Source organism: Balaenoptera acutorostrata, chromosome 16, assembly GCF_949987535.1.
Source record: "Balaenoptera acutorostrata chromosome 16, mBalAcu1.1, whole genome shotgun sequence".
Taxonomy (NCBI): domain Eukaryota; kingdom Metazoa; phylum Chordata; class Mammalia; order Artiodactyla; family Balaenopteridae; genus Balaenoptera; species Balaenoptera acutorostrata.
Window position 1 is genome coordinate 26,776,221 of NC_080079.1, and position 24,342 is coordinate 26,800,562.

General features: G+C 40.6%; 1 protein-coding gene across 1 annotated transcript in view; it reads left to right on the forward strand.

Annotated features, from left to right (window-relative positions):
* Nucleotides 1-140: 140 nt before the first annotated feature.
* ARL3 (ADP ribosylation factor like GTPase 3) overlaps nt 141-24,342 on the forward strand; it is a 31,510-nt gene continuing 7,308 nt past the window's right edge. Inside the window, exons 1-5 of the mRNA XM_007187241.3 lie at nt 141-240; nt 6,432-6,575; nt 10,554-10,670; nt 20,034-20,084; nt 21,682-21,867. Of these exons, the coding sequence (XP_007187303.1) occupies nt 238-240; nt 6,432-6,575; nt 10,554-10,670; nt 20,034-20,084; nt 21,682-21,867 (501 nt within the window). The 5' untranslated portion in view covers nt 141-237. The remainder of the gene's footprint in view (nt 241-6,431; nt 6,576-10,553; nt 10,671-20,033; nt 20,085-21,681; nt 21,868-24,342) is intronic.

A 24,342-nucleotide genomic window follows, 5' to 3' on the forward strand; every position in this document is an offset into this window, starting at 1 on the left:
AGCCTGCCACAGCCTCCAGCCGCTCCAGCAGCCCGCCTGCGCAGTGGGAGGGCACATTGGCGCGCTTGCGCACACTGGGGAAAGCGGAGCTAGACCCCGCCCCGTTCCGCTGCTTTGCTCCTCCGCTGTGCGTACGTGGGACGTCGGGGGCGGTGCCGCAGGAGTTGCCCCTGGTAACGGGGGAGGCAGGAGGAGGAGGAGGAGGAGGAGGAGGAGGAGGAGGGACTCGGCGGGAGGATGGTGAGTGTGGGTCCTGGGTCCCTCCGGAGCTGGTCGGTCACCCGCCTCCCTTCCCCAGGCCCAAGGCAGGGCACTGCGCTTAAAGACAGGAGGGAATGGATTGACGCTCAGCCTGCTGTCTGGGTCCTGGATTGGTTTCGGGGGGCGGCGGAGAGACCCGAGTGTGGGCCCTGGAGGGAGATCTGGGCCTGGGGAGGAAGGCGGGGCTTGCAACCGGTCCGAAACTAGGGGAAGGGGCTGGAAGGGGCTGTGGAAGGGTGCGTGGTTGTCCCGGTACGGAGCCAGGGCTCCATCATTACTCTGGGGATGGGATGAGGGCGGATCCGAGGAGCTGCGGAGAGCAGCCTCTGCACGCAGGCTTAGATCTTCCCGGAGAATCGGCCTCCCCGTGTCGCAGAAAAGTGGGGTTCGCCAGTGCCCGGCCAGAAGCGGGGAGAGGGCCAGCGCTACTGCCTTTGAGGTCGCGCCGGCGGTACCAGGGGAGACGGTAGCCTAGCTCTCCTCTTCCTCGCGATGCGCGGGCCTCTGGGGGGAAGGGTGTAAATCCCAGGACACAAAGAGGTGCCGCTTGGAAGGGATGCCTAGTGGATTTTACGCCGTCTCGGTGTCTGCGTGGCGGGCGCGCTTCTGCAGTCCCGAGTTATTTATTTGCTGACGGTTCTGCAAGGTCTGGTTGTTGGAGATGACCAGTTTCCTGTTCAATACTTAATCCATGTCGGTGGAGGCAGATTTGCTGCCCGGTCCTTAGTATTTCCTTCGGACCTGTTGCAACCTTCCTTGGCATCCGACCACACCAGAACCGAAGGCCTTAATGTCAGTTTGGATTAAAACTGGAGGGTGGCCATTAACTTGGGGCGAGCCTTTTCTCTGTTGGACCAGATTAAAGCTTTCCCAAATTGTAAATTATGATATGTGACATATTTGATTCTTGACACTCTGTTCCTTGTTGATTTCTCTGCAGTTAGTTGGAGGGTGTTAAAATGGAATTGAGTGGTTTTAGAACTAGTCAAAGAAAAAATTGATTTTGGAGCGTTTAGAGCAGGTTGGTTGGCTTACCAGCTGCAAAGAGCTAATACTCAAGCTTATAGTTACTTCCCTGCCCCAACTCCAGACCCTTTTTGACTTTTAGAAATGTTGAACCACTTCTTTTGACTTATGAAGTAAGAAAAAGCTAGATGTTCACAAGGAAAAAATACATGTACATTTGGTTAGCTAATCCAATGAGTAAATTTTGATGGGAAAAAATTTTTGCAATTTATTTAACATTGTCAGATCGTTAAAGAAGTAAAATTATTTGATCTGAAGTTGCCAATCATATTTCAACACTTGCTACATTGCAGTTTTGTTAACCTCAGGCTAAACAGATCTTTACATGTTTGCTTTTTATTAATCGTTTATACATGAGCTGTCCATTTAAAGGCTAAGTTTTTCTCAACAAATGAGTACAAACATAAATATTTACACAGAAAATAACTAGAATTGAAATGAAAAAGGCATGCTAAACCAAGAGAGAGATTGCATCATAAATGAGAAACAGTTGGCTAACTTTTCCCAGTTTGTTTATCAATGTAGTGGACTGTGTAATTTCATGATTGTTTAATTTATAATTACACGTCACAATAAATTAACCACTGTCCTGTTTCCAGGTGCAGATTGACACTGTATACAACAGATTGACAGTGTATACAACACTGTTGTATACGACTGTTGTATTCAGTGATCAAGAGAGATTTTGTTTTTTTTTATTTTTTTCCTACCATGAACAATAAGAAATTAGGACAAATTATTCAGGATTCTTTATCTGATTTCCAAAATGCATTTTTTTTTCTGTCTCCAAAAGTGTGAGCTATTCTTAGAACTGTAAGTGGAACATGGAATTTAAACGGTCAGTGGTGTGATTAAGTGTGTCACATCTGGTATCCCATGAGCCCCCGTGGTAACTGTGCTAGTAAAGAGTGAGTCCCAGGTTTATTTATTTTTTTAGTCCTTTAGCTATGACTAATACATATTTATTCTTTTTTTAATTTGGAGAACTGCAACAAAAACCCATTATTGGTTTCTCTGAACCCCTAGAGGTTCAGCTGTCTTACCCCTGCCTTAGGATACCAAGTCCTTGGTGAAATACTAAGATGACAGTAATTTTTGTGCCTAAATAATCACTGTTATTTAATAGATGAGTCCTCCATTTAGGAATTATTTATGGAGTAATTTCTGTATATATGAACCTAGTGGTAGTTATCTAGCATGTTTAACATTTGAAGATTGTTCCCAAGATTACGTTTTCCGGTCAAAAATTGTCAGTGAAAAATATAAACACAACTACTGTTTTGAGTGCCCCCTATGTGCATGCTTTACCTACATCATCTCACTTAATCTTCATAGCATTTTTCTTGAGATATAAATACTGTTCCCATTTTCTAGATGGAACTGTGCCGGAGGTTACACATAGGGAAGTTGAATAAAAGTCCATGAAACTCTAAAGCCCATAATGTTTTTTTCATTAGGACTCTGATGAAGTGTGAACCCACTCTTCCTGAGGAGTTGCATGTATCTTGTTCCTCAGGAAACATTGTATTTATTTAGTACAGAGATAAGGAGAAAGAAGACAAAATTTGGGTGAGGTTCTCCCTATCAAAGCTATATGAATATGCAGATCAAAAAAAAAAAAAGAATGAACCTGAAATACTGTATTTTTCTCCTGCTGATTCCAAGGAAAGACAGCTCAAGTTTTCTAAATCATAAGAAAAACCAAGCTATAAATATGATATTCTGAGCCAGAGATAAAAAAGCAGTTTTTAGCACCCCCTCCTCAGGTCATATGACCAGGATTTAAATCAATCAGCTGCCACTGGTTTTTAAATCACATGACCCAACTTTAAATCAATCAGCTGCTTCCCTGTACCTCATGTGACTTGGCTTTGAATAGTAAGAAGTGTAGAGGTATAAAAATGATGTTCTGAACAATAAATGGAAAAACAACATCTTAGAAAGTTTTTTTCTTTTCGAATGGACCATTCATTGCATACGGAATAAAGGATTCTCTTGTGGATTTCTTGAACTGTAAACACACACACACACACACACACACACACACACAAAGCTATACGAATTCCTGGAAATTAATAACATCTCACTGGGCAGCACCAGGTTTTTTTGGTGAGGTAGAAGTAAATTGAAGTCAGTTCCATTTAAGCTAGGTATGGGGAGTGCATGTACTTGACAGTTGGCTTACTAATTTTAATACTTAAATTTTAGCTGCTCCTCCCAGTCACATATATTTTCCATATACCAACATATTCCTCTCTCCCTCTCCAACACTCTAGTTTCTTTGAATGACCTAGTTTGTATCATTTTAGGTCAGTGCACCACGCCTCTGCCGGTAGTTGAGTTTAAGCTGATTTTGAGGCAAATAAAATGTCCATAGTCAACAGCATGTCTAGTCATGATTTGCCTATAGAAAAGTTTGTTCAAATGTTTTGTGGCTGAGTCAGACCACTTCTGTCCACCAGGGTGCAGATAACTTGTGTGCATGCATGCTGATAACGCACAATACACAATTAACTAAAGTTCTTGTTTCTTAAATTGCCTTTATTTAATGTCATAGGAGTACACATCCTACATAGAGATCATATCTGTTTTGCTCACCATTGTACTTGGAGCACATTATGGGTGTTTAATATAAATGAATGAATGAATGGATGTTTTGACCAAAAATACACTAAAAATTCATTTCCTTGTATTTATACTGCAAAACTCAGCCCCATAATAAAATTAACTTCTAATGGCTGTCTCCCTTTGTTTGACATTAACTATAGACATATATGGATAGAAGCATAGAGTAGACTTATTCTGCTCTTTTGTCCAGCCTTTTAAATCAGCTTACTTTGTACCTTTCAGGCAGAACCCTGATATCTATAAATATCCTCTTCCCTATTTAGCAAACGCTAATAATCCTGTGATCCCCTGTCCTCAGGGGTTGGGTTAATATGATGCTGTACTGTATTTGCATTTGTCTTGCCTAGACCATGCTTGAGATGCCATTTGTTATTTTGCTGGAAGAAAATATTAGCTGAACTTTGCATTTCTCTGTAATTTCATTTAAAGGTGCAACATGTGAAGTTATTGTTTCCTGATGAGGAAAATTGCTCATTGGAAATGTAGAAGTATTATTTTTTTTATACTATTAGGTTTATAAAGTTTAGTTGTAGTTAGAATGTTTTCTTTCTCATCTGTGTTTTGCTTCTCTCCTTTTAAGATGAATAGAAATTATGTTGTTTTAATCATTCAATTTCAAATATAATGAGTGTGTAAAAGCTCTCAGCCTGCAGAAAGCAGTATTTGTATATACTGATTTTTTTTTTGAAAGAGACACATGAGGAAAAACCTAAAACATTTATTTTGAACCTTGAAAATATTTTATAGAAAACAGACATTCTTTTACAATGTCTACACTAGTAAATGATGCATGAGAAGAACTTTCTTTACCTGTACCGTTGTTTAATGTACAAATGTGATAAATTCCAGTTGTTTTAGAATTTTATTGGAAAGGATAATGAGGACATCTAATCAGGAACTCAGGAGGAGCAGTACAATGTGTTTTGCCTGTTCTTAGCCTTTTTATATCACCAGTCCCCTAAGGATCTCAGAATTCTAATTTTAACTGTTCTGAAAGGTGGTATTATAAATGAGTGATTGCAATGTAGCTAATAGAAGCCAGGGAGATTGCTCATAAACAGAGTTTTAAAAAGGAATGGTGTCAAATAATTCAAGGCTGGAGAAGATAAAAAAAAAAAGAAAAAATATGCCATAAAAAAAAGAAAAGACTTGCTTAATCTTTTTTTGTTTGTTTCAAATCTATTCATTCTGTCTTCTCCAAATCTTTTGGGATAGAATTTGTCTGTCTTAAACTAAACGTTACATTTTATTGCTGACAGAAATTGAGGCATAGAGAGGTTAACATGGTCAGTGCGAATACAGTACTAAAAGTGGTAAACAAAGGGCCTCTGAAGCAGAAGGGAATTCTTATAATTATGCATATTTGCATATCATTGTCTCAACTCTTGAAAATTATTTCACAGAATTATCAATTGATCTTAGTGAACAGACTGGTTTGAGTTATTTCCTGGTGCGATGCAGATAAAAAACATAACCATTTAATGTAATTCTAAGACTCGGTTTGAAGGAATTTCCACTTGGGCTGGGAGATTAGATTATATGCCCTTTAAACTCTGGGATTCTTTGATTCTTGATGTAACCAGGCCTCATTGGAAAATGATTGTCAGCCGCAAGACAGAACAAATAACTATCTTATAAGATTTTTCTTATGTTCTTAGCTAAAAAGCAGCATGGCTTATTTCCATCCATTAAAAGAATAATAACAACAAGAAATGGAAATATTAGATTACTAGTCAAAAATACCCTGGTTAAACTTTAATGTTTTTTTGCTTCCGGAATGACCTTTCAATTCCCTAACTTCTCTGTTGTATTAGATTCTTCATCTGAAAAACGTAGATAATCTATACCGTGCAGCTATACTGTAAGGGTCATGTGAAAGTTAGAAGATGATAGAGTATTTTGAATGATGGAGTCTTAAACAAGAACTAAAATAAAGTCTTAAAAAGAGAGCCCAAGTACAATTTTCTACAACCTTTTGAATAGTACCTTAGTACCTTAAAATCTTACATTAACTTGGGTGGGTAATTCTGTTTATTTCAACAGCTATCATATAGTGTCTAATAAACGCCAGGCATTGTGGGAGATGGAAGCTATCTATAGTCTTTACGCACAAGAAACTTCACTCTAGTATAAAGGAGAAAAATACAAAAATCAATTCCCTACAGTCAGATATGATGGGTGCTCTGGTAGGGTGCTCTGGTATATATATATATATAAAGGGCTTCAGGAACGGGAGTTGGTTAGAGTACATACTTCCAGGAGATTTGGGGTGACTGCTAAGCTGGATTAATAGAAGGAGCAGGAATAAGCCAGGCTATTTATTAAGTTGCTGAATTTACTAAAGTATTTCTGCCAAAACTTATAAGCAAATGGAATAAACGACATTAAAGTGGAAAATAGTACTATAAGCTCTCCACAACCAAGGACTTTTTTCAAGGAGGAGAAGGCATTCTGATACCCAGTAATATCAAAGTCAGTGCCTCCAAAGTAATCTCTGTTCTTCATGGTTGTTCAAGGGCTTACTCTCAATCTTGCGCAAATTGAAAAGTGCACCAGACCAGGAGGTGAGAATCCTTCTCCTGGGCTTGGATAATGCTGGTAAGACCACTCTTCTGAAGCAGCTGGCATCTGAAGACATCAGCCACATCACACCTACACAGGTGAGCGCTGCCTTGCCCCCGATGCTTGTGTGACACGTGGAAGATGGTAATAGCAATACGAAAGACAAAGTGGGAGATAGAGTTTTGTCCATTTGTAAGTTTTGTTACTGAGAAAAGTCTATACAATTTTAAAATAATCTCAGATTTCAAAATATATCAAGAGATTCCATTTATGTGAGATACTTAGAGTTGTCAAATTCATAGAGACAGGAGAGAGAACAGTGGTTACCCAGGGGCTGGATGGATGGCGGTGATGGTTGCACAAGAGTGAATGTACTTAATGCCACTGAGCTGCACGCTTTAAAATGGTTAAAAAGGTAAATTTTATGTTACGTATATTTTGCAATAATTTTTAGAAAGAAATAATATAAATTTATATGTCTATACGTAGCAAGATACAATCAGTTCCCTCTGATCTAAGTAATTCCTTTTTAGAAATAGCTTTATCTTCTCTGATTTTGGAATTAATACATGTAGAAAAATGCAGAGAGAGCATAAAGGAAAAATAAACAGTACTGTGAGAAAAACCACTTTTAGTGTGTATTTTTCAGACTTAATAAATACAAATATATGTCTTTTTTTTTTTTTTTTTTTTTTTGGCCACACCATGTTGCTTGCAGGATCTCAGTTCCCTGACCAGGGGTTGAACTGGGGCCATAGCAGTGAAAGCCCAGAATCCTAACCACTAGGCCACCAGGGGACTCCCTCAATTTTTTAGATTTTTTTGGGGGGGTTGCTGGCGGGGGTTAGGGGCCCTCGCCACACGGCACGCATGCGGGATCTCAGTTCCCCAACCAGGGATGGAACCTGCGCCCCCTGCAGTGGAAGCGTGGAGTCCTAACCACTGGACTGCCAGGAAAGTCCCTCAATTTTTTAAATAAAAAAACAATTACCTGTATTTTTATCTATTTTTTAAAAAATTTATTTATTTTTGGCTGCGTTGGGTCTTTGTTGCTGCGCGCAGGCTCTCTCTAGTTGCAGCGAGTGGGGGCTACTCTTCGTTGAGGTGAGCAGGCTTATTGCCGTGGCTTCTCTTGTTGTGGAGCACGGGCTCTAGGTGTGTGGGCTTCAGTAGTTGTGGCACACAGGTTCAGTAGTTGTGGCACACAGGCTTAGTTGCTTCACAGCATGTGGGATCTTCCCAGACCAGGGCTTGAACCCATGTCCCCTGCATTGGCAGGCTGATTCTTAACCACTGCACCACCAGGGAAGCCCTACCTGTATTTTTAAATCCAGCCTCATCAACCCACCTCTTTCGTAGGGCTAAGCAAGCAAAACACAAGGACGGTGGTGCTCCCAGCGTGGATGTTGGAGACAAGTCCTGCCTGGAAGAACTCTAGTGGGTTTCTTTAGGCCTCCTTCCCTGCAGGAAATCCTGAGAGAGCTTGACCTTTGGCCAGGCCTTTGGGTTTCCTAACTAGGGGCAGCCCTGTTGGTCTTACTTTGAAGTGTTTGAGCATTAGAGGTTTTAGCAAAACCAGAGTTATTTACCATTTTCTGTCACTGTCCTGTGATAAGAGCTTGGTGTTGGGTTTGAATGGCTGTGCTGGTGTGTGTACTTCACGGCCAGCGAGTCTTACTGATTCGCAGCTCTTTGCAGAAAAGTCATTTCAACTGCTACCAAATGAGCAATTTTACAGCTTCTGAACAAATTTAATGTATGGCCTGAGGAGGAGCAAATTACAGTAGTCTAGCCTAGAAGGGCTGAAAACACATATTAGTGTGTCAGGATTTCTGCCAGAAAAAGAAGGGCTAGGGGTTTTTTTCGCATTAGTGAGAGGCTGTCTCTCTCAAGAGCACCACTAAAATGAGGACGTCCACACTGTGAGCTGGGAAATGAAATCCTAGTTATGGACCCAAAGCTCCAATTCTAACTTTCAGGCTCTGTCTATGTTATAGGTGACTCTGTTATTATGTCAAGGTTTTGTATTTAGTCTTTAAAAACACACTTTTATTGTGTTTTTGTTTTATATTATAAAAAGTAATAGATGCTCATTGTAGTAAACTTAGAATGTATAACTAGGTAAAATTGAGAAACTAGAAATCACCTATAATGCCCAGTCAGACATAACCACTGTTAACATTTGAGAATGTATCCTTTCAGGTTTTTTTCTTTGCCCATATATGGTGGGTATATTTAAAATAGAAAGTAAAAATGGCTCATACAGAGTATACTGTTTTGTATCATCTTTTTCAGTTAATAACGTATCTTGAACATATTTCTACGTTGTTCTGTATGTAAATACTTATACAGTACACATCTCTAAATGTTTGCACCCATTCATTATTATTTCCTCAGAATAATTTCTTAGTAGATTTGTTGGGTCTGGTGACTTACAGACTTTTAAGGCAGCTGACACATATGGTCAAATTCTAGGATTTACACTTATTTATTCCCTCATTCCAGAAAGGATTGGTTGTTGCTGGGTCTGACATTTACTACTGTAGTTAAGTGTAGAATTTTTAAACGCATAAAAGGGGTTTTGTCAATGAGTCAGAATGAAGTGCGCTTTTACAATAAGCTTAAGCCACTTCCCTTAGGAGTTCTAAAACTTCTAATTTATTCAGTCATTGGCATTTTAGAGGAGCAGTAGTAGGCATCATCCCCTGTTGTCCTCTAGTGACTGTCCTCAGTGGAAATTGGGTGGCAGTGTTCCCGTACCGTTGCCCTGTGCCTTCTCCTTCTGTGTGAGGCAGTAGTGCTGGGGAGCTGCCAGAAGAGGCAAATGTTTATGGAGGCATCCCCAGACCCACTTAACTCCAGCTATTCTGGATGAAATGTCACTTTTGTGGGAGCAGGCTGTTGATCGGATTTTTCAAATCCTGATTTCATTATGTCATTCTTGCAAGAAGATTTTTTTAAAAATCTTGCTCATAAAATGCCTTCTCTTCGAACACCAAAGGTCTTGTTAATTTGTTTCTCTGCACATGAACTCCCAGCTCACCCTTCTGCCCTGCCCCTGATTGGCTTCCCTTCCCCAAAGTTCCACCTTGAGTCACTGTCCTGAAAATGAATACTTTCTTTTCAAGTTCATCAGAGATACCTATTAAAGAACAGTTTCAAATGCCCACTTGTTTGTTTGTTTGTTTTCATCACCACCTGTATGAGGGGTGCTACTCCAGTTACAAACCAGCCTCCCCCTTCATGTCCTGAGTTCAGCTCCTTCCTTTTCTTGATCAATGCATATGAGGAAATTTCTTTCATCTTGAGCTGCTCTTAAAGAATCCAGTCTTCCAGATTGTAGCTCTTGCCTCTTTTTTTTTTTTTTTTTTGGTTGCATTGGGTCTTCGTTGCTGCACAAGGGCCTTCTCTAGTTGCGGCGAGCGGGGCCTACTCTTCGTTGCGGTGCGCAGGCTTCTCATTGCAGTGGCTTCTCTTGTTGCGGAGTACAGGCTCAAGGCGCGTGGGCTTCAGTAGTTGTGACTCTGGGCTCTAGAGCACAGGCTCAGTAGTTGTGGCGAATGGGCTTAGTTGCTCTGCGACATGTGGGATCTTCCCGGACCAGGGCTCAAACCCGTGTCCCCTGCATTGGCAGGCGGATTCTTAACCACTGCGCCACCAGGGAAGCCCCTTGCCTCTTTTTAAACTTAGCATTTATTCTGTTGTGTTGAGTCTGCAGATTCAGCTTTGTTTTTTTGTTAGTTACATGTAATGTCCTGTTAAATTTCACCATGCTGAGGACTCATGGGGTGGGCAGAGGTCTGTGTTGATTACCAGAGCTGTTCTCATACCAAGTCATCCTCAGCAGTTCCATGTGTGTGTGCACTCAGCATGACATCATCAACACTGACTCCAACCTGAGTGACAGAAGCACGTATAAATACATTTTTGTTCCCTATCAGAGCAAACTGTTTTCAGTATCATCTATGTCACATCTGGCAGAGTACCTCAGAATTAATAAATAACATAGCTGGTAAATGTAACTTTGTCAGAAATTGATCTCAAAGCCTAGTAAAACTTGGTATTTTTTGTTTCAGGGTTTTAACATCAAAAGTGTACAATCACAAGGTTTTAAACTGAATGTATGGGATATTGGTGGACAGAGGAAAATCAGACCATACTGGAGGAATTATTTTGAAAACACTGATATTCTCGTAAGTACTCCTTCTGATGCATCAATTCATAATCTCTTCTGCCCTGTCTTACTAACATTTACGCTATAATTGTCTTTCTTGTCAGTAATTCCATTGCCGTAACATTGCTCTTCATCACTATGAATTTAGAGCTAGCAAACAGATTGTGGAGCTTTGTGTAATTTATATAAGATGTTTTTCTGTTGCTCAGTAACAATGTTGTGCCCATACCCACCTTGGCAAATAAAGTATTTATTAATTACCATAGTGATTTGAACAGCAGAAGAGAAGTCAGAAGATTGTGCCATTGACTCCATCAACCCAAGGAAATCAACGAATCAGGTATATCCCAAAGAGAGCAACCAAGATAGTGAAGGTCCTGGAAACCATGATGTATGAGGAATGGTTGAAAGACCTGACGATGTCCTTCCTGGAAGAGAAAATGCTTGGAACTGTCTCTAGTTGCTTCAGGAACTATCTTAAGTCTGAGAGATTAGCTTCATTGTGAATAGTTCTAGAGGACCAGGCAAGGAGCAGTTTGGGGAGTATTAGGGTTTAACTCAGAATAAGGAAGCAGTTTCCTATAATCGTAACTGTCCAGAAGTAGAAGAAGCCGCCTCAGGCTCCTGGGATTCCTTCTGCACTGGGATTCCTGGCTCAGGCAGCATTCACGCAGGCAAAGGCTGAGACTTGAGCTCCCAGCTCACTGCCAAGTTCTCTAGGACTACTGTTTTAGGATTCTTGGAGATTTTACTCTCCAGTTGCATGATTTCTCCAATACCTCGGCCTCTCAGCTCCTTCACCTCCCCTCCAGCAAGCTTGCCATCCACCCCACCTCAGCCACTCACTCATGGTCGTACCGTAAAAACAGGGCCTTTCATGAACTTGGATAAGAAAAAATGTTGCATAATATTTCCATTAACCTCTAACTGAAAGTTTGAATTTACTTTAACTATGACCATAGACAGTAAGCTGCAAAAACACGTCGATATCTTCATTGCCAATAGAACTCACCTTGCATCTCAGACAGCTTCCCTCTCTGCTGCTGCTTCTTAGGTGTCTCTTTCTACCTGCTCACTCCTATCAGCATGCACACATCCTGTAGTTGCTCTTGTTTAAAACAAAGAACTCTTGGCTTCCTGTACATCCTCCTCTAGATACTGTCCCATTCCTCAGCCTCTCTTTACAACAAACTCCTTTAAAGAATTTTCTGTGCTCTCTGTCTTCACTTCCTCTCCCCGCAGGCACTCGGAACCCTCCATTCAGGCTCACCGAGAATCCACAGTGCCGAGTCCCATGTTCAGTTTTCATTACTCATCTCACTTGACCTGTCAGCACATTTAACAGAGTTGGTCGTGCTGTCCTTGAAACGTTGTCTTTCCTTGGCTTCCAGAATTCCATTCTATCTTGGTTTTCCTCCTGTCTCACTGGCTACTCCTCCTCAATCTCCATTGCTATTTTTTCCTTATCTCCCAACCTCCAAATGTTGGAGTGCCCCAGAGTTCAGGCCTGTGCTTTTCTTCTCTAAGTTGCTGCTTAGATGACCTCATCCAATTTCAAGGCGTTAATCACCACCTACATGCCGGTGAATCCCAAACTGTTATCTCCAACCTGGAACTCACTTTCATATACAGCCAGCTGCCTATTTGACACCTGAACACCAGTGGCTAGTAAGTCCCCTCAACCTCAACATGTCCAAAACCGAATTCCTATCTTCATCCACCCCTGCCCAAATCTTCTTCTCCAGTCTTCTCAGTAAATGACAGTCCCATTCATCCAGAAGCACTGGACTCATCCTGGGCTCCTTTTCACTCCCCGCATCTTCTCCATCAGCCAATCCTGTCAATTCTACTTTCAAAGTATTTCTAGAATCTGCCCACTTCTCTCCATCGCCACTGCTACCGTGCATTGATTATTGCAGTATCATTCTAACTAGCCTCCTAACTTCTGCCTTGCCTCCCTCAAGTCTCTCCTCAACACTGTAGCTATATTGATCCTATTAAAACATAAGCTTCCCAGCTCAGAGTTAAAGCCAAGGTTCTTACAGTGGTCCACGAAACCCCCTACCTGCTGACTCCTCTTCCAAGCCCTTCTCACCTGGTGCCAGCCACACTGGCCTCCTTGCCATTCCTGGAACACAGGCAGGCTCCCACCTCCGGGCCTTTGTCATCACTATTTCCAATGCTAGAATTCTTTTTCCTTAGATATTCTCATGGTGTAGTCCCTCACCTCAGACATATTTTTATTTATTACCTTTCTCCCCCACTGTAATGTAAGCTACATGAATACAGGAACTTTGCTTTTCTTTTTTTTTTTTTTTTTTAACTGTTATATCCCCAGTGCTTAGAAAAGTACCAAATAAATGAAATGGATAATTGTTATAGATGGATTCCAACATTAGGTAGAATGTGGAGTCCTATAACTTCTAAATTCCCTTCCAACTCTAAGGTTCTATGATTCTGTATCATTGTGGTGAAGTCCAGAGGCTTATTAATTCTATGAACTGGGTGGAACATCTACTTCACAGAGGGTTTATGAGAAGTAGTGAATTTATTTATCATGATTCTTAAATGGGGAATAATACCAAAATATAAAATTGTACTATCATCGAATCCATAAACACACGTGAGGTACCGAGATGGCCGTCACATGGGCTCATAATATTTCCGGCCCATGGTGAAGGTAAGTTCCAGTATATTCCTTGTGCTAGGTTGAAGGTTTAAATGGATGAGAACAAAAAGATGAGACACATCCATGCATCCATTTATCCATCTATTCAACCAGTTATTCTTCCAAAATGTATTATATACCTTCTAGGAGAAGAGAAATGTTGGGAAAAAAGAAAATTTTTCCCTTTAATATAGAAATTTCTTCTATAATCTCAAATAATGTGTCTGGTTTTGAAATATAATTTTAGAAATTTCCAAATTTATGTAGAGGTCAAAAAATAGTGTAATGAAACCCCAGATACCTACCCCTCATCTGGCTTCCTTAATTTCAGCTTTGGCCATCTTGTTTCATCTCCCCTACCACCCCTTTTTTTTTTTTTTTTTAAGTATTTTAAAGCAAATCTAAGCCATCATATTATTTCACTCATGAATACTTGAAATGTAGAGTTGAGTCTCTAAATTGTGGTATGAAACTACGTGTTAGAAAAACTGAACATCAAAAGTCTTTCAAATCCCAAAAATCAACAAGGAAAGTCCTGGAACTAATAAGTGATTACAGCAAATTTGCAGGCTATAAGGCTAATATACAAAAGCTATAGAGTCAAGCCAAATCATTATGGTATACACCTTAAACAGTGCTGTATGTCAATTATATCACAATAAAACTGGGGGAAGAAAAGGCTATAGATTCTCCTTTACTTTTTGAGTCAAGAGTTGGGAAAAAGCAGGCAATTGAGAGAAATCACAGTTCTATCTGTTCATCTGCTGGATTAGGTACCTTGAAAGAAATGTCCAAATAAGGGCTGTATAGGGACTTCCCTGGTGGTCCAGTGGGTAAGACTCCGCACTTCCAATGCAGGGGGCCCGGGTTCAATCCCTGGTCGGGGAACTAGATCCCACATGCATGCCGCAGCTAAGAGTTCGCATGCCACAACTAAGAAGTCCACATGCCGCAACTAAAAAAGATCCCGCATGCCGCAATGAAGATCCCGCGTGCTGCAACTAAGACCCAGCACAGCCAAAATAAATAAATAAATAAATTCCTTTAAAAAAAAAAAAAAAGAGCTGTATATAAGGACATTAATGCCTTAAGGCTCCATGAGGAGGTCTCAGAAACTTTCTGGTCTACAGATCAGGGTAATTTTAAATCATAAGCTCTAACATCTTGAGGGTAGACTGCAAGGTAGTTGTAATATGACCCTGGATTCCACACTTCCCATTAGCTGAGAGCACCTAGGAATTATTGGACAATCCAGCAAAAATCAGGTCACAGTAACCCTAGAGGAGCTTTCTCCAGCTATATTATGCTGCCAGTATCAGACAATATTTTGGATTGAGTCAAACCTTTTGTTATTTTCCAGTGCTATTTGAGATTAAACAAGTCTTGAGGAGCAGCTGAGTCCCCAGGGTTAGATTCTAAGGCCTTGGGGCTCTTAGCCCTATCTGCCCGTTTTGTAGCAGCTAGGAGTGACAGTGGTGGATGGGTTACATTAGTTTGTTTGTCTGTATTTAATAGTCTTCCACTGTTGGTTGAAAAGACCTATTACACTAGACTCCACGCTGCGTAGAAGAGCAGGGTTGAGGCTTGATGCATTTCGTTGCCTGGTTAATTCTTCTCAGTTCTCTCTAGAGTGCCAAAATACAGTCTTGCTTTAGAGCAGGTGTCGACAAACTGATCCAGCCTGCCTCCTGTTATTGTGTCTCGTGAGCTAAGAATGGTTTTGACATTTTTAAATGGTTGAACAAAAAATCAAAAGAAGAATAAGATTTCATGACACATGAAAATTATATGAAATTCAAATTTCAGTGTCCGTAAATAAAGTTCTGTTGGAACACAGCCACGTCCATTTGTTTATGTATTTTTTATGGTTGCTTTTGCACTACAACAGCAAAGTTCAATAGCTGTGAAAGAGATTGTATGGGCCACAAAACCTAAAATATTTACTACCTGACCCTTACAGAAAAAGAGTACCAACCCCCACTTTAAATTATATGTTTCTCTAGAGGTTTGAAAGAATCAGAGCAACTCCTAAAAGTGCAGTTATTCTCAGGGATGATGACACTGAGAACATGACTTCAGCTTTATTAATTTGGGGGAAGTGACTAAAATTAATCCTGAGATATGATAGAAGTGAGGGGATAGGATGTCTTCCATTTATCTTGTGCCAGGAAATAACAGCCTTTTGATAGATAAAAACACATCATTTTTTTCAAGGTATATATTAATATTAATACCAAACTCCATTTACTTTATCATTATTAGTTTTGTGTTTAAACACAACATAATTTAAGGTAATTTGCCATCATTTCCATATCCAAAGGGCATCAAGTGAGATAGAGCTCAAACAACCATCTCTTGTGTTATCTCCAAAATATCACTCACACTTGAGCATCAGTACTACTAGAGCACAAATAACTGAAAACCACAGGTTATCTAGAAAACTTATTTGTCAGTTTCACCCTCCTCTTAGACTTTTGCTCAAGCTATCAATAAAAAGCCACACTTTTTAGTGTCATCTCTTCTGTCTCCATCTACCCCTCTGGTGGAGAAATAAGAGCAATAAAATGGCCAAAAGGTGGCAGCAGGAGGGAGGAGGACCAGAAGCAAGAGGAGAAACAAAGAGCCTTCCATTCACCTGGTGGATAATCAGTCTCCGGATAATCCAAAGTTGGCTGAACTTCCATCCAGAAAAAATGTTTTTCTCTAGGTCTTCCTCCCACAACCCAATAAAAATTTCCAAGCAGTTGCCAATGAAGGTGTGAATTGGCTCTGCTTAAAGCATCATTCTCATTCTGAGTGCCATGGATTATAAGTTTATTTTAGAATAGGTTTATGAAACTTAATTTTTGAAGATCCATAGTGTTTTAAGACCAGTCAAAAGCACGATATTTAACTCTCTTTAATACTTTCCGAGTATTTTTTATTTGATAATCTGTTTTTGGATTCATTTTTTTGCTCAGTATTATGTAGCAACCTAAATGGGAAAAGAATTTGAAAAAGAGTAGATACATGTATATGTATAACTGAATCACTTTGCTGTACACCTGAAACTAACACAACATTGTTAATCAACTATACTCCAATATAAAATAAAAAGTTACACCAAGGGGGGAAGGGGCGGGGGTGGGATGAATTGGGAGATTGGGATTAACATATATACACTATTGATACTATGTATAAAATAGATACCTAATGAGAACCTACTGTGTAGCTCAGGGAACTCTACTCAGTGCTCTGTGGTGACCTAAATGGGAAGGAAATCCAAAAAAAGAGGGGATATATGTATATGTATAGCTGATTCACTTTCCTGTACAGTAGAAACTAACACAACATTGTAAAGCAACTGTACTCCAATAAAAATTAATTTTAAAAAATTAAAGTTAAAAAAATGGTTTTTGCATGACTAGATTAACACCTATGTTATTAACAAGACAAAGAAAGGAAGAAAAAGAGGCTCTCCTTATCCTTAGCTATTGACCGCAAGCAAACAGATACTTGCAGGAAGAAACTGGGCAGCGCTGGGGAGGGGGTAGCCAGGAGAATCGTGTGCCACCATTAGAAAAACAGATTTGTGGGATCCCCAGAGACTGGTTTGTGCTTAGGACTTTTTCACTTGGCCCTTTTAATAAATGGGGCAGTTGTTTTATAGCCTTCCTCCTGGAATTATTGTACAATAATTTTCAAATTCTATAAAAGTTATGTGAGAAAAATACTACATGATAGGAAGAATTTATGTACAGTTTAGGAAAAGCCCCCTTTTGACTCTTTTAATGAAAATGTTCCTTGTGAAATTTAATGTCAAAGCAATAAGTAGCAAGTAATTTAGCAAGTAATTAAAGTAAAAGTTAAAACTTTCTTATTGACTTTCAGCCTCTGGATTCTTTGGTATTTCAATCATCATCTTTCTTGTCTACTATCAAAACTATCTTTCCATTCCTAATTATTCTCTCCCAACTGTTTGTTTTTCATCATATCAAACACCAATTTCTCAACTGTATCTTTTTCTTTTATTTTTATTTTTGGCTGCGCCACGCAGCTTATGGGATCCTAGTTCCCCGACCAGAGATTGAACCCGGGACCCGGCAGTGAAAGTGCCGAGTCCTAACCACTGGACTGCCAGGCAATTCCCATTAACTTTATCTTTAATTGTATTCTCAGCCTTGTCTCAGCCTCTTCTACATTTACCTTCTCACTCATACCCTTTGCTCCCAAGCACATTTTTTCCTGCTTTGTAATCTGAGCCCAGAATACCCTCCCAGGGATCACCTGACCCTTCTCCCGTCCCTCACATCATCTCCCACTCTTGCCTGAGTGAAGATCATCCTAATCCACTATAGACTACCAAATAGTTCTAATCCCGTCCTTTGTATTCAGGTTCACTCTTCCATTGCATTCCTTCTTTCTACATCTGTGTTTATACTATGCCTGCTACTATATAATGTGAGACCCACCAGTGGAAAACTAAGCTACCACCATGTTCTGACTTATCAGACAGTATCGAATTTTGTGTCTCTGTGGTGTGCATTGACATTGAGTCAGAGTAATATTAACAATAACAATAATAAGGCCACAAAAAAATACTGAGACCAAACACATCCATCCTTTCTCCTGTGATTCTCCATGAAGGAAACACAGGTGAGGAAAGGCTGGACTTGGTCCCTGGTATAATATTTAGCACTAGTGACTCTAAATTTTTTTATTTTTTTATTTTATTTTATTTTTGGCCATGCTGCGCGGCATGCGGTATCTTAGTTCCCAACCAGGGATCGAACCCGTGTCCCTTGCCCCCTGCCCTGGACCGAGGAAGCGCAGTCTTAACCACTGGACCACCAGGGAAGTCCCAGCACTAGTGACTCTAAATGAGAGTGCATTAACTTAAGCAAAGGAATTTTAATTGTTTTTTTTTTTCTCCTTTCAAAAGAGAGCAAGTTTTCAGAGTAGAACAGAATTTTAAGGCATGTAAAGGTGGGAATTCAAGATTGTTTTTCATTGTTGTTTTTCAATGATATGTTCTTTTAAAAGAGCGTTTCCATTATACCGTTAGTTTAATAACAATTCTAATTTCTTTAAAGAAAGTTTGAAATTTTGATAATTTTTAAGAGTAGCAACTGGAAGAACATTTAATACACTGTTTGATTTTTTTTTAATGACTACAAAATGATATCTCTGGTTTTCTTTTTTTTTTTTTTTTTTTAAATTTATTTATTTATTTATTTACTCATGGCTGTGTTGGGTCTTCGTTTCTGCGCGAGGGCTCTCTCCAGTTGTGGCAAGTGGGGGCCACTCTTCATCGCGGTGCATGGGCCTCTCACTATCTCGGCCTCTCTTGTTTCGGAGCACAGGCTCCAGACACACAGGCTCAGTAATTGTGGCTCATGGTCCTAGCCGCTCTGCGGCATGTGGGATCTTCCCAGACCAGGGCTCGAACCCGTGTCCCCTGCATTAGCAGGCAGATTCTCAACCACTGCGCCACCAGGGAAGCCCCTCTGGTTTTCTTTTTTTTTAATTTACTTATTTATTTATTTTTGGCTGCGTTGGGTATTCGTTGCTGCACATGGGCTTTCTCTGGTTGCGGCGAGCTGGGGCCGCTCTCCGTTGCAGTGCATGGGCCTCTCATTGCGGTGGCTTCTCTTGTTGCGGAGCACAGGTTCTAGGCTCGTAGGCTTCAGTAGTTGTGGCTCATGGGCTCTAGAGCACAGGCTCAGTAGTTGTGGCGCACGGGCTTAGTTGCTCCGCAACATGTGGGATCTTCCTGGACCAGGGCTGAAACCCATGTCCCCTGCATTGGCAGGCGGATTCTTAATCACTGTGCCACCAGGGAAGTCCTCTGATTTTCTTTTTAAATTTCCATATGAAGAAGAATTAGAAGGGAACTTTCATAGGAAATGAAAATAATTAATGTGCTTGGGTTCTGTAACTATAGGTGATTTTTCTTTCTTCTTTGGTCTTATCTAATTTCCCTTATCATTGTTATAGGATGTTATTTATACAATAAATAAAATTCAGTGATGGGAAAGAAAGCTTGGGATTTGTAATTTATGGTAAATCTCAAAACTTCTCTTACTCTGGCAAAGCCTATGCCCCTGCTATTTCCAGTACTTGATCTTAACCTCCCAGCACCTGAAGACAGCATACAGTTAATACTGAAAATGGTACTTTCAGAATGATGATGTTCGAGGGCTATAGGATTTGTAAATGCCTCAAAACACTATCCCTTCCTGACAATTTGGGACACAGTATAGCAGAGTGCTTAAGAGCAACTAGGGACTTTACTGTCAGGTATGCCTGAGTTTGAATCCCCATTTTGTCATGTACCAAACGTAACTTGGGTAAATTACTTAACTTCTTCAGGCTTATGTTTATTTATGTATAAAATGGGATAAAAATGAAATCTAACTCACGGAGTGATAATGAGGATTAATAGGGTAAATCTAGTAAGAATGTTCAGTGAATGCCTGTTAAATCTATTTTTATCCTGCTTGGCTCTCCTGACTTCCTACTTTGGAACTTTGCTGGAGGTATTTTCTGGGCCTCTCCATTTAATTAATTAATTAGTTTATTTTGCATCCATGGATAAGAATTACCAGCTCAGTTTCAGGATGCTGTGCTAATGTGAAAATCTGCTGATTGGGAATCATCTGCTCCTTCCCTAGAAGTTGCCCTGTCTTTTTCCATATTTGCTTATTGAAGTAGCCTTCTTCTTTTACTTTACAGATATATGTAATTGACAGCGCAGACAGAAAAAGATTTGAAGAGACGGGTCAGGTAAAAAATTGTTCTGTTGAGATATTTCCCAAATAATTGGGTATTCATTAATCTACTTTGTAAATGTATAAGAGTGAGGGAAGTATTTTTGTTTAACCTTTGCAGTTTAAACAAAACAGTCATTCTGGCAAACAGGCAAAATACCACTTGCCTAAAAAGAAATTAGTTGAGAATTCTTTAAACAATTTTTCGTTTAAAGCCTTTTAGTTTTAATCAAATTAAATAAATAAGATATAAGCAAATGGAACTTAACCACCGTGCCCAAAAGCTCTTCCCAGGCCACATAGAAATGAACCTGAGGAACAATTCACTTATCATTTCTGTGTACATTTTTCAATACCAACTTAATTGATCCGAGGGTAACTTGGACAAATTAGAAGGTATGGGAAGAAATGTGCAAGCCAAGACTAAGCTGCTCTTCTTGCCAAGCAAAGAGATAGGTATACTTTGAACCCAAATATGACTTCAAATGCAGAGTGCATGTCAACATGATTACACGATGCAATCTGTGTACGCAATTTTAAATAGAGAAGCAGTGGGCATAGACCATTTTACCCAGACTGAGTGCACTGATAAGAAGTGAGTAGTATCGTGGACCTCTTTGGAGAAGCACCTTTACATTTTATTGCGGAGTCCTTGGCCTGTGTCCTGAACTACTACACGTGGCCTTCCAAAGGTAGCAGTCCCCATGTTTAAGTTCCTTTTCCCTGGAAATTAGTTTGAGTACTCTCCAGACTCCTGGAGACAGCCCCTCTCCCTTCTATACCTTGATGATTTCTAGACCATCACTCAAGTGAAGCAATGCTAAACATGAGTTTGGAAGTGAAGGGTGTCAGATGGAGATCTGCCTCTTGAACCATTCAGTTCTCTTTGACAGCCCACGTGTCTTAAGTAGCTGAAATGTGGGTTAAGTGGAGAAGAGGTGGATCCTGGCATTTAGCTAAGTATATACCTTCTCCTGTACTTATTGCAGGCAGAGTCAACATACAGTTTAGATCCCAACCAATAACCTAAAAATCAGAGACCTTGCCAGATGGACTAATGCAGTTACTTTAGGATGTGGGTTTAATGAAGTGTAATGCACATGCATGCACGTTTTGGAGACAGAGATTGATGAAACAGAATTATAGTCTAAAGCAATTGTCATTTTTAGTTCAAATTTTAAAATATATATGTATATGTACATATACATACATATATATGTATGTATATATGTATATGTATGCGTATCTATGCATTGAAAGTTACTTGCAGATAGTAACGTTGGGTAAGTTTTAAATGTCTAACCACAATTTGTATTCTCCCTTGAACAGTATTTCTCAAAGTATGATTTATGAATCCCCTATTAAAAGAACTACCTGAGGAACTTGTTAAAAATGCAAATCCCTGGACCCTGGCTTAGACTTTCCCAAGTCAGCATCTCTGGGGCAAGCCCAGGAATTTGCCAGGGAATTCTTCCACAGGCTTAAGTTTGAGAACCACTGCCCTTGAAAGTTGCTAGTTGATCAGCTTAACTTACTTATTTCTGATTAGAAATGCATGGTTAAATATCATAGATTTCATCCTCCTCTCCCCATATATTCCCAAAATGATCCAGGAACTAGCTGAATTACTGGAAGAAGAAAAGCTAAGTTGTGTGCCAGTGCTCATCTTTGCTAATAAGCAGGATCTGCTCACAGCAGCCCCTGCCTCTGAAATTGCAGAAGGACTGAACCTGCACACCATCCGCGACCGAGTCTGGCAGATCCAGTCTTGCTCGGCTCTCACGGGAGAGGGCGTTCAGGTGAGGTTACTGGAGGGCTCGGTCACCTGGCAACACGGCAGCCAACCGAGGTAGCCTGTCTCATTGGTTGGGCGGATCTAGATAGAAAAAGATATGAAACAAATAGCCTTTGATGGGCAGATGAACTGTTCCAGGATGTGAAAGGCCTGGAGGAGTTTGATTCTTTTCTGCTTAGCAACCAATCCGATATCATTAACTGATCCAAGAAAGCCACAGATAAACCACCCCATACAAGTGACAAGCTACCCCACTGGGGAGGAGGTTCGGAATGGAAGAATTCAAAAATGCTTTCCGACTCTAGGATTCTTTGGTGATTGGGTTGGGGGTTTTGTGTTGCGTCTGGTATTACAGATGCTAAATACTTGTACTCCCAAGGTAACAGAGCCATCAACAACACACTGGTTATCCTAGAAGTGTTTTGTCTTTTCTGTTGGCTGTCTCCACTGCTGTCAGGGTTGGGGCCTGTTTCATGCTACTTCAGGTTGGTTTCCCATGGAGAAGCTTCTGCCGACCGAAAGCCTTAGGCTTTACACTGAGGAACTGTGTACCGAAGAGTAGGCTCCCCCTCGTTTGATCTTAAGTTAGGGCAGGAAACGATTGTAATCCAGACACCTGAAAGGCTCAAAGAATGATCAACAGTTTCAGCTCTGATGTTTCCTACCAAGCAGCCTCAAACCAGTTGACCCTTGGGGTCAGCCCCCTAGGACCACTTCTTGATTCTGAAGCCCCCAGCTTGCTCTATACGCCTCATTTTCAACATCTGGTGTACCTGCCAGGGAGGTGACCCAGTGCTGTGAGAACCAGACAGCACTGCTCTAGGATGCTTTGGGGGATCAACAGCATCTAGAAAAATGGCATCTCCCCTCATTGCCGTAGGGTATGTGTCTCTTGTGGCACGACCAGTTTGCTTTTCTGTGAACTTGGTGTGTTGGGGGATGAGCCCAAGATTTGATTCTCCATCGTTGTCCAGCAGCCTCTTTCCATTTCCCTTCTGGCACTCTTCTCCCCCTCTCTCAGACATTTGACACTGATTTGTCTTAAAACTTCCTGACCACTTTTATCTCAAGCAAATAATCACTTCCTAGAATTATCTCACCTCTTCCAACTGTTTGCTGCCTGTTTTTTCCCTCTTTGTTACACAAAGAGCCAGGGCCCCTTCTGTGCTTGGCCTCTGATCTGAGGGCAGACCAGTCAGCACGGAACAAGCGCCCCTGCTCCAGACTCCTTGATACCTGCCCCTCAGAAGCTCTTGGTACGCGTGTGTGTGTTGTGCAGGCTCCCAAGTAGCCAGAGATTACCTCGGCTGTGTCCCCAAAAGGGAAGCTGGGGCCCTGCGAGTCTCTGTGAGGTGTAGGTTTAGGAAGGGGGCAGGTGTTAAGTCTCATCTATTTCCTTTCTTCTTTCCTAGAATGTGGTTATAAAGCAATATATTCTCATTTTAATCATATGAAAGTAATACATAAAATTAAAAACTAAGAAGTTCTTTCATTTCCCCTAATCCCACTCAAGAAAGAAACTAACTGCCATTAATAGTTTTATTCTTCTCAGGTCTCCTTTATAAAATTGCAATCACTTATGTGATTATGTATATCTTATCAGGTTTTGAATTAACTGGGCAATTTTCAGCTGGTCCAACAAGTATGTTACAACCCAGAATGTTTTTGAGTAGGTAAAACTCTGATCATTTTATTTAGCTTCTCACTTTTAAACAAAAATCAAGTTCTGCCTAAGGTATTTCCCTCAGTTGTGCCAAAGATGGTACTCATGGGGCCTCAGGTTATTTTGGTGAGGATGAGGCCCAGGAAAAGAGAGTAGCTTTCTTGTGTTTGTACAACCCACTTCAGCAAGAGGACTCTGCCTCTCTAAATGGTTTAGAACCCAAATATAGAAAATAGAGAACATCTTGAGTTTGGGGACTCTAAAGGTGGGGCCTTAAGAAAATAAATGCAGGGACTTCCCTGGCGGTCCAGTGGTTGGGGCTCCGCGCTTCCAATGCAAGGGGTGCTGGTTCAATCCCTGGTCAGGGAACTAGGATCCCACATGCCACGTGGCACAGCCAAAAGATTAAAAAAAAAAAAAAAAAATTCAAATTAAATCATTTAAGAAAAAAAAAAAGAAAAGAAATGCATTCTGTATGCATACTCCTAAGAAAGTAGGAATTGACAGCTCTGTGATCTTTTTTCACTCTTGGCCAGAGTGTCGAAAGGAAGAAAAAGCAAAGCTGGAATGAACAGTGAGGCTCTTGTTTCTCCAGCCAGCCTTAGGGATATAAAAAGGAGGGACTAGGGTCCTCTGTCTGTCTGGTAGCTCACAGCCTCTTTTTCGGCCCAAAGATCCTGTGACTTAAAGGGAACTTCATTTCTGTGGCAGCTCAACAGCTGGCAACAAGGAGTCTGTCCTTGTCATCTCTGCCTGGCCGAGCGGGAGGGGTGGGGACTGGAAAGACAATGACCAGAGATCCCTCCCAACTCCACG